Source organism: Lepisosteus oculatus, chromosome 11, assembly GCF_040954835.1.
Source record: "Lepisosteus oculatus isolate fLepOcu1 chromosome 11, fLepOcu1.hap2, whole genome shotgun sequence".
NCBI lineage: Eukaryota > Metazoa > Chordata > Actinopteri > Semionotiformes > Lepisosteidae > Lepisosteus > Lepisosteus oculatus.
Genome location: NC_090706.1, coordinates 10,885,211 through 10,896,739, shown reverse-complemented (window position 1 = coordinate 10,896,739; position 11,529 = coordinate 10,885,211). Strand labels below are relative to the sequence as shown.

General features: G+C 40.6%; 1 protein-coding gene across 1 annotated transcript in view; it reads right to left on the bottom strand.

Moving 5' to 3' along the window:
• Positions 1-8,599: 8,599 nt before the first annotated feature.
• The window catches only part of asap3 (ArfGAP with SH3 domain, ankyrin repeat and PH domain 3), a 43,898-nt gene continuing 40,968 nt past the window's right edge, over positions 8,600-11,529 (bottom strand). Inside the window, exons 25-26 of the mRNA XM_069195570.1 lie at positions 10,936-11,058; positions 8,600-10,495 (exon numbers count right to left, since the gene is read on the bottom strand). Of these exons, the coding sequence (XP_069051671.1) occupies positions 10,421-10,495; positions 10,936-11,058 (198 nt within the window). The 3' untranslated portion in view covers positions 8,600-10,420. The remainder of the gene's footprint in view (positions 10,496-10,935; positions 11,059-11,529) is intronic.

Sequence of the window (11,529 nt, the reverse complement as noted above, 5' to 3'; positions counted from 1 at the left end):
AGTACAATCTACAGTTCTCTCACAGAGGAGTGTCAATACAGTTTTGTGGCCCCATGAGGCATGGAGGTTGCTCTTTTTTTATGGTATTATCTCAAAATGAAACTAGCAGTGACCTGCAGCAACTGTCTGTAATTTTGACTGTAAATAAAGTTATTCATCCAGTGTCTTCCAAATCGAGGTCAACAGGGGCTCTTTGCCAAGAGGGAATATCCATTAGGAGCCATTAAAATGAGGGAATTGAAATGGATAATGAGACCATTTTTTCTGTAAAACATTCTAATCCGCCCTTACAGATGTCTTTACTGCTAATCCAGCTCAGGAGACAGTGCCTAGTTAAATCCATAGATTTATATTGAAATTCTGGTGTAGGTATATGTGTGTCGGATATGGGAGGGGGTATTTTACACAGGACTCCAGTGTGTCTAATGTATTACAGTACAGTACAGTGTGCCCAATGTATTACAGCTGTCCAACACCAGAGGACGAAGTCAGCACAATCTCTGGCTTGTCGGTGAACAAACCTATTTTACAGGTACAGTACACCTTTGTAAAAAAAAGGTTGATTAAAATTTGAAAAGTGTCAGATCAAGGCAAAAAATTATCAAGAGAGCTCACAAAAAGGGGGAAGTACAGCAATTAAAAACAAAATACAAAGATTAACAAGATATTTTGGCAGTCCTTAAAAACCCCACATTTTATCGCATGTTATGAAAGTAACACAACATCATGTATTTCTTCTTAGGTTTTGCCACAAGGTTGATAACTTTCCTTACACCTGACCACAGACACCCCATGGCCACCAACAATTTCACAATTCCGCCTCTGTGACTGCAGGCCAACGTATTGTCTTTCCATTTTACGGGACAAAGTTTAGAAATACAGTTGAACTTCAAGTTGTCTTCAGGCCATGAGCATGACTATGCTGACATATTCCCACAGATATTAGGAAGTGTTATTGGATTTTAACCACTTTACTGAGGTGCCCAGCTCTGACTACAAAAACATTTTTACTAAACATTAAAATGTCCTTTTAAAGGTGCTTTTAAATATTTTAGATCAACGGCGAAGGGCTGTAGACAAGGAGTCCCTTTATGCATCATTATCCATTTATTCCATTTAATAATGCATAAGCAGTAATTACAATGTACATCATTAGCAGTCCTTTCTGTCTTATTGGGAAAATAGCTCAATATTATCCAAGGACCTGAGTCAGAAAGGTTCGCATGACCACAGTGCACCATGCTTTCCAGGACGTGTTACACATTGGCCCCTACTACTCAACATTTTCTTTAGTTTAAGCTATTGGTAAATTGAATTGACTGCACCCAACTACCCCTCCACAAAATCAATGCTATTGATTCCAGCATGAAAATCTGCCATCTCCTTAAGAACATCCCTGAGTCAGCACATGAAGAGCCAAGATGGTCATATTAACCTGGGATCCATACACACAAAATTCACATTTGAGGAATATCTGCTGAAAGATTGGTGACTAAAAGCTGGTTATTTGGCATAAGAATATCCATTAGTCAGATCTAAATTTACCTTTTTTGTCTTCTCTTGTAACAGTTTGCTTAGATTTCTTTCTGCTCTATTAGAATGCAGGATTTTAAAAATAAACTAGACAAAAAGAGGAAGACATTCAGCTTAGCTTTCCACCCACACACTACCAATATGAGCTCATCATGACCGGTCCTGAAATAATGGCACATCAACAAACGTGGGAGAGTGGACCGTGTAACAAAATTATGTGCAAATCCATAATTATTTCTCATCGCTTTCTTTTATCTTAAAAGGAAGGTATTTCTTAAGGCTTGCGGCTTTTTAGTATTCCCATCATTCTGGCAAAGCAGAATTTTGAATCATCAATAATTTTTAGGACACTGAATCATCATCAGACGAATCTGAATCATTTTTCATGTCTCATATTATGGTATCAAACCTAACATAAGCACACGGGGGAGAATGAGGAAATGCAGATAGGCTCCTCTGACCTGTGCACCTTTATGCCTTTCCTCTCTGAACATGATCTAAGCATCACAAACATGTAGAGTAGTTTCAGACCCCACTGGAAAAGATGAGTGTCTCTCTCTAGCACCGCAAATGTGCTGGTGCTGAGGTGGACACAGCCAAACCACTGGCTGACTATTCCCAACCTGTCCTGGAAGGTACCTGGCCAATTGTGTGGTGCCACTTGGGGAATTCGGGTCACAGTTGTCTAATAATATGCCGTAGATTTGAACCCGGGATCATGTCTAAAGGATGGTTGTTTGACCATTACAATATCCGTTAGTCAGAACTAACTTTACTTTTTTTTTGTCTTCTCTTGTTCTATCAGAACAGGATTTTAAAAATAAACTAGTAACTGCAGTTACTAGATTAGACTACATCGACCAGCATTTTGGGGAGTGCCTTTCCTGGTTGAGTCACACAGGAGGCCCCAGACTGTCTCATCTTAAGACAATTTCCAGTTTCAATAAATAGAATAAATCATCTCATACCCCTGGGTCTGAGAGGTAGATTTTATTTCAATGCATAGAACTGCGCAGTATTAACGGGAATCTGGCAGTTAAGAAATCAATATACATCTAAAAATGTGAGTGAAGGTAATAATATGTAAGTGTCCTTAAGTGCCTGAACTGAAGTTTCCTATCAAATTGGACTAGGAGATTACAACAGCAGAACTTATCCTAAAGACCAATTAAAAAATTGAATCTAAACTTTTTGGCATTACAATCTTTCAATTTTTGATTCCCTTTGCAACCCATCTCCATTCTTCTCAGGACTAGTCTCTTAGAAAAGCAGTGCTAAGACCTGGTGATGAAAGATCTTTGGAAAATAGTCTTGCCTCGCAGGTGTGAAACAGATACCAAACATTAAAAATGAATTCCTGAAAAAGTGTTCCCAGAAGGGACTTTGTAACTCCCTGCAGAACAACAGACATGGTCTTATTGCCAGCCCCTCACTGCATGCCAAGCAGTTTGTGTGTTTCTAGTCTATTTTAAGGATGTACTGTATAAGCACTGGTAGGCTGAAACACCTACTATGGAATAGGAAATGTAGACTTTATCGAAGCTTGTTGGCATATTTCTTTTCTGTGAAGCATAATTCTTTCATTACCAATGGATAGAATGCAAAACTATAACATTGATGTTTTTTTTTTTATCCACACAGCAGCGATTATAATTCTATTACTGCGTGATTTTGTTGTGGTTATAAAACAGGGTGGTGGTTAGTGCTTCTGGCTCACACCTCCTGTGCTCAGATCTATCCTTGGGTATCTCTATCTACCCAGAGTCCGCATGTTCTCCTAGTGTTTGCATTTTTTCTTCAGTTTTATCCGGGCAATTCAGTTTCCTACCACTCTTAAGGACAGATAGATTTTGATTGGTCACCCTAAAGCAGCGGTTGTCAGTCCTGGTGCAGAAGGATCCCTGTATCTGCTTACTTTTGATCCAAAGTGGACCCTTAATCACTGGTGCCTATAAGTGATCTGACTTTCTGCCCTCAGTCCTTGGTTTAAAAAATACCATAAAGAGCATTATTTCCAACAAAAACAGAACTCTACACAGCCTCTCTTTATTTTGCTAATAAGAATTTGTACCCTTATTGCTGGCTAAACATCAATCACACTTTAGGTGATCAACTCAAGATGAACAGACAAAGGTGGAAATGACTTTGTATCTGTAAAGCAGTGTCTCCCCTTCAGCTTAAGTCCAACTGGTAATATTTTCGCTAGCTAACCATCTGACCGAGTATAACCAATTAGAAATCTCATTGACGTTCTTAAGAACAGGAAAGAATTTTCAAAAAGCCCTCAAATATATTCGTTACAAAAGGAATCCTGCAATCTGTCTCTGAAGCCCTCTAGTCATTTGGTTCGTCAAACCAAACAAAATTTGATCCTAAAACCATTGACAAAATTCTTCTTCTTCAAGAATGTGTTAACTAAAGTTAAATTTTCAATTAGCTACAAACATGCTAGAAAATGATATTGAAAGGAGAATTCATTTCAGGCTAGTATAGGGTGTGGGTTACAAGAACCTTTAAATGTTCTCTCCAGTTATACATGTAGTTGCACATTACATAAAAAAACGAAGAGAGTTTAGAACAGGTTTTCTTTTCATCTAAATGTTTTTGAGCACAACCACAAAAACGGTGCATTATTCAACATCTACATCCAAAAGTGTCCTAAACAAAAGTTGCAGATAAGAGCAAATTACAGCTCTTCCTAAAGTCCCCTTGGGACCCAAAATCCATTACTGAGCGCAAAAAAGGTCGACGTTTTGTGGGAATGCTAACCCTAACCCTAGCTGGGTTTTCAACAAAGCAATCCTGCAATCGTTCCCTGAAGCCCTCCAGTCATCAGATTTCATAATGTTCCTGAAACCAAAAATAACCGCGCCTAAAACCATCAAACTCTTGGAAATTCTTCATATTTTGCCTTCTTTAGACAAGCTTTCAATCAAATGAAAAATGAAATTTTCATCTGACTCAGATTTGAAATGAAATTACTAAAGGCTGCAATATACAGTACTTGCCCAAGAGAGAGCTGCTCAAAATACTCAAGGGCAACCAACTTCTGACCTACATGCACAACCAGTCAGATACAGGTTGCAGCTGTGTGGCAATATTATGGTACAGTAGGTTTATCAATAGGACATTAAGTGACAATTTAAATTTTCTTTCCTTCTTACTTTTGGTTAATTGACAGTGTTCCTTCCACCCCTCAATGACTTCAATCAAATTACTGCATTGCAAACACAGTAAAACTCTGGAGATTGCTACGAAAGAACCCGACAGGTATTGCATCATCCCATTTCTACCCCCCCTCATCTTCTGTAGTGTGAACAGAGTGGAGGCTCAGTATTCCACAGGGTCCTTTCTCCCAGGAGAGTCACTATATGGCAGAATAGGCACACAGTTAACACAGAAGGGTTTTTCTCTTATCATCTCTGGGCTTTTCATAAATTATTGAGTCCCATACCAGTGGGAGTCACAAGGATGAAGAATGGAAATAGAAAGGCTTTCTGACTTATACGGATAGAAAATACGTCATATCTGAAATATTCATGTTGTCTATTTGGGGAAACCAGCCTCGTTCATTTTTAAACTTTCCTTTTGATGTTTTTCTCCCATGAATAATAAATAAGGCCATGGTGAGAAATGATTGTGCTGTTGTAGCTTTACAGTTAATTTCACAGAAACTGCATTCTGTGCTCTTCAGAGTTTCTTCCCTTTTTTCCCCCATGATCATTCCTGTCCTCCCAGCTCTTACACTGCGAGTTGCAGAGTGCATCACAGAGGAGAACAGTGGAGGTTGTCCATCACATTGCTATGGAGGGTATCTATGACAGTGGAGGTACCTGCCATGATTGACAGCAAAGTCTCCTTGCACAGTATTTTATTCAGCAACATCCCATGATCCCACTACACAAAGACCTACCCTATAACAACCCATCACCAAGTCCCTCCACATACCATCCATCCATTGTCTACTGGCTTTACCCTGTAGAGGGGTGAAGGGGAGCCAGAGCCTACCCCTGAAAGCAACAGGTACAAGGCAGGGTACACCCTGGACATCACAAGGAACACATGCACACCAGGGTCAATTTTTCCCAGAAGCCAATTAACCTGCCAGCACTCCAGCAATTCTGAGCACTGCACCACCATGCAGCACACCTTTTATATACCAAACTGATGTAAATCAACCCCATATGAAAATGTGGCACTCAGTCATTCACTAATTACTTATTGAATCAATTAATACATTGCATGTGAACCTATAAACAAACAATAGAGGCCTTATTGACCTCTAGACACAGGTCAGAATATGGTAAAAGGCTTATTACCAGGAGGCTTCCTGTTCAAGTCCAGGTTCTGCCAACAAACTGCCGTCTCTTACCTCGGGTGCTTAATGTAGAGTAGAAGTTAGCACTCTGGGCTCATAAGTGGGAGATCGTGGTTTCAAGTCCCCTCTGTGAACACTTCTGTTGTACTGTTAACCATGGTATCTAACCCCAATTGCTCCAGTCCAACCAGCTGTAAAAATTGGCAAGACCATTGCTGTGTTTAACCCTGCAAATGATATGCTTGTAAAGAGTCTGTCTCTTGATAAAAAGCAACTGCTATATCCTAAAGATATCACCTGAATGTGGTTTGGTGCAGCACAGTTGTGTGTCTGTAATTAATATTTAGTTACAAATGTTTGCATGATGCTCACCCTCACAGCTCCCAAACTCAATAAATCTTTCATCTGCTCTGTAATCTCTTAAAACATAAATACATTTTCCCCATGGGACAATAAAGCTTGGATTTAATTGCAATGTCCACCAGGTAAAAGGAGAAAATGAATTAAGTTACTGTTGCAGAGAAGATAAAGATAAAGACCACCTTAGGAAAATAGTTTAATTCTCCAAAAAACCAACCTGCCAACAGTCATTAGAAACCCATACAAATGCATGCACCGATAATACAACAGAAATTGTAACATTAAGAAAATGGAGCCAGCATGAAAGAGAGAAAAAAATCAATTAAACAAAGCTAAACAATTAAGGCTTTAAGGCCTTATTGTTTCTTTCCGATTCTGATCTACTGTATATTAGGGAGCACAGGTGTGGTCTGTTGAACACTGTAGGGGTCTTTATATTGAAACCAGGGAGCACTTTGACAAACCTTACTCCTCCTCAGAACCACAGAAAACACAAGCATATTGAAAATGTGCAAAACCTGAGACAAAGAGAGAAATATACAGTAGGGTCTAGACATCTGCAAATGTAACATTTGCCGATTCTCTGTTTTTTCTGGCAGATGGGATTTTGTATGGAAGAAGAGCAGAGCAGATTGAAACTGAGCTGAAAGCTGCTAACTGCAGCTTTCAAATCAGCAGCACGACACCCTAGGATTGCAAGATGAGCCTAGCTAGTGAGCCTCTCCCCACACCCTGCCCAACTACCCAGCCTCTGCATCTCAGCGCGGCCCTTTCACATTGTAACGAACGCTCCAGGTTCCGTGTCAGCAGTGTGGGGAATGACAATTCCACAGGCTCACTGACAGTTTGATTACAGTGGGGTGTGCTGATCATGGAGAAAGTGCAGGCAGGATACAGAGGTGGGATTTATTTTAGCTGATTACTGTTTGTCATCACTGTTGTTTCTTTTACATTATCAATGTAATTTAAATTAACTGGATGTCATTGCATTAGTACTTTAATTATCATATAAGGGAAGGTTACTTATGTCTTACATACTACTGTATATACTGTAATACCTTATGCAGGGCTATGGAGTGGACTAATATGTTATATGTGAATTTGGCTACGACTGAATCCTCATGAATGTGAAGACTTTGTTGTACACTAGTCCAATGAATCAAATTATATCGTGCCCACTTTTGCTCTGGGATCCATCAGACAAACGTCAATACACATCACTCCTAATCCAAGTCAATGAGGTACTGTACACCCTAATGAGGTCTGTAAAAGTATATACAGATTAAAAATAATAACTGTTGGTTTGCAAAACTAGTGCTATGACAGTGTATGGATTGTTTAAAGTAGAATATTCTAAACCATTAAATTGCATCTAAATTGCTTTATGGTGAACTTAAACTAAACTAAACTGCAGGACCACATGCCATTAGTTAAACACAGGCTTTATGCAGGCCTCAAAACCCTTGCTCCAAATGTTATCCTGGGCCAAATACCAGCGCATCCTTCAGATTTGTATGTGCTGTACCAATAGGCAGATATTTAGATACATCATATTATAGATACATCTGGGAATAAAGATTCTCTATATAGACACACAATTCACTGCAGACAGCTGTCGGGAAGAAAGGAGACTATGTGCTTAGGATTTGGAAAATCAGGCAGTTCTGGTTATTTACTCATTCTAAATGTCCGCAGGAAGAGCTGGTCACTTACAAGATAAAGATGCTGACAGACGGAGGACATACAGTTGAGAGAACCAACGAAAAACCATTGAATCATGGGACTTCAGCCCATTCCAGCAGCACAAGCTGAAATCCGAGGAAACTGTTTAGTGCAGAAGAGACAAAATGCAGAGGCATTTTGACAGCATTTTTAGTTCTCAATAGGTGAAACACAAGGCACATCTTGCTGCAAACGCATGCATTTTAAGAACTTTGGGGCACAAGTGTTATTGATAGCAGGACACTTGAATGTTGTACTCAGCAAAGGCATAGTGTTACTCCCAGAATCCAACAGCCCAACAGCTTGCTGAGGGGCTTTATCAACTCATCACATAATTAAAATATACTGAAACAAATGACATTTTAAATAACCCACATTCTATGTAGAATAACGAAGTACAGTTTTTGTGCTTATCGATTTTTTTCACCATAGAAAATGATGATCTAGGATGATATGTGTTAACTCAACAATTGTGCTGAACATAATGAGCAGTCAGGTCAGTGTTTCATTGAAACGATGAAAGACGTCTTGTTGAGCAGTGCTCGCAAATGTTGCTTTTTACAGACTGTTCATTATGTCATTATCACTGGGATCAGGTTTACTGGAAAGGGTTACTGGAAATTAGTTTAGCACACAGCTTATTGAAGGACCAATTCACTCATCAAGTGGATGAAGCATTTTTTAATAAAAAAGATACACACTTTGAAAAAAATTATTTCAATGAGGTGCACCAGCAAAATAAGAACAAAGGCAGTCTTTCACATACAGGTAGCACCTTGAAATGTGCTAGGCTATTAGCACAGTCTTTAGCATGGGCTTTTGGAAAATTCTGGATTTTTAAGGATTTTTAGAAATAACTTCCCATGAAGAAAGTCATTCCACTAAAGTGGATTTCCTATCTCTAGTTAAAAGGCTGACTCAGAGACCAAGTCTAATGAAATGATCTGACAAAATTAAAACATTCAGCAGCTTGAGATCAACACTATGCTTTTATGTTGGAGCCAGATTTTCCATATCAGCATGGGGCTCTTTCAATAAGGATCACCCCTGTAACCACTGCAGCTTGAGTACAAAAAATAGTATCAAACATTTACCTGCAGTCCCAATATAGGGTGAAGATAATGATATGAAGTTTTGGTAATCTGGTGACAATCCCTACCACACCTGATGGCACTTTGATCTAATTTGCCATTGCTTAAAGGATCAATTCCTGCCTTGTAACAAAGCAAATGGCTCAGAAACATAAACATTTGATGAAGAGCAACCAATTCTGTTTACTTTTCCTAGTGACAGTTATTTTTTGAGACAGTTCATAGTTCAGGGATCAGTCAGGAGAGATCTTAAACTTAGGCTGAGCATCTCGACAAACCCCATGAGCAAGCTGCCACAGTGTGGCACACAGAGCAGTGGGCTTTCAGTCTGAAATAAGCTACAACTCCAGCTCTGAAGCAGACAGCCATTTCTGTCCTTTTTCGTTTTTGCTGAGCAATCATACCAAAGAATTCAGTCACTAACGTCAAAGACATTAAGGAAGATTGCTTGCTTCTCCTATGTCAAATATCTACAGTAAAATAAGCACTGTGTGCTTTCGCAAATATCACAAGACACATCTGTACTCGTTTAGTACAGAGTACCCTATGTATTCCTCTAGGTCATTGATGAATACCACCCAGTCAACTGGTATGGGCCACAGCACGTGAGATTTCTCCACTGCACCAGTTGTAAATGGAGAACTTCCAAGTTGTTTTTAAGACTTTTTGTGCAGTTTTGAAGAGGATGTATGATGAGTGAGAAAATCCAAACATGACTCTTCCTCCCTTGTGAGCAGTATTTGCCCACATTTCCATTTTGTACTATTCTTCAGGGTCTTATTCACGTTTGTCTTGTCAACTGAAAACATACACTTCCCAACAAGCAGGACAGAGACTGCAGAGACTTTCTTTGGTCCATCCAGGCAAAGACTGTCGTATTTGTCTAGGAGAAGCAAGGGTGCTGATAAGTGGCTGACGAGCAGTGATGTTTCTCACTTCCAAGCAGGCAGGTCAAACTGAAGTAGGAAGATGTGCAGACACGGGTCAGGTTGGAGTTTTTTTGGGAAGCAAAGATCTAGTGTTCCCATCAGCACACATCCTCTTGCCAGAGAGGAAGGCTGGCATGAGAGATCAGATCTCATAGTTCACAACTTGCGTCACACAAAGGCTACTGCAGGGCAAAAGGTCAGTAGGACGCGATATGGACTTTCTGAAGCTTATAAAAAATGCACAAAAAACGTCTGCATACTAATGGAGATCAACAACCAAACTGCTGGTTGTCCAATCTTATTCACAATCTAAAAATACAGTTTTCTTTCCTTTTCTGGTCTTATACATTCATCCATGCTGACCAGACTGCTGGTGCAGTCGAAAAGCTGGTGTCCCATTTCCTGCTCCCCCACCTGACTCTGGTCTGTGGTTGTCGGTGCCCTCTGGTGTGAAGAGCTTGGAAGTGCTAATCTGGCAACATGTGTACGTAATTCACTGGGAATGTTCCTGTCCTCGATGTGTCTCCAACGATGTGACCCACCTGCCAACATACAGAAAATCAGCAAACAGACAAAGAGTTCAAACATCACAGTTCAAACATCTGCTCTGGCCTTTTCCAAAACCTACCCCACCCATGTTTACTACTACCTTTTTAACGTGTTAATGCACACTGGAAAATTCTTATGAATGGCACATTCGTTCAGTCAAGATGACGTCCATTATCTTTTCACATTCTCTATCATCATTATTTTTGGCGGCGGCTTTGACCAAACGAAGCTTCCTGTACAAGTCCATTACCGAAAGGGTCCAAAAGTGACGACCTGCGCAACAGACATTATCATCTTCTTCTAACCCCAGGGCCTGGGTCACAGAGAGTCCTCTTCCTCTCCTGGTACAGGCCACTGGAGGGAGCCCCACCACGCTTCAAGGACAAGACTTCAAAGCCGCTGCCAGCTGGGAAGGGCTTCGGGAATCACGTACCCACCAGTGTGCGTCCTCCACTCCAGTCACCACGATCACCTCGTCCTTGCAAAATGCCAGCTGTTCTGTGCTGACCGGCTTGCAGTCCACCAGGGCTTGGACCCTCTTCTGCCTCGGCTTTACCTGCAAGCAGAACACGAGGATCCATGGATAGAAGCAACTGCAACTGGGGAATAACAATTAATAAAGGACCGTGACAAACTGAAGCTGTCTCCTTTTCCCTTACACTGGGTCATATAATGCAGAACAACTAAATCTGCAGTCCCTTCAGTCCTCTCCCTGCTCCTTTATTGCTGCATTGATCCAACAAATGAACACCACATTAAGAAGCTAGCTGCTGCAAAACTGGCCAGAGAGATGAGGGGTCACTCTTGAGTAGACCTGATTTAAGGCTTTCATCAAATCAGTCTCATGCAGTTGACAGTTTTCACACTTCCTGTGTTCACAGGGCGTGACAAAAACAGAGGCTCCTGTTGTTGAGGTCCACAGTTCAGAATGGAGCCCTGTAGGCCAGAGATTGCTGTACAAATGACTCCCCTAGCAAAGTCAGGGTTTCCTGAGGTTGCCACACCACACCCACCCCCGCACCCCCTT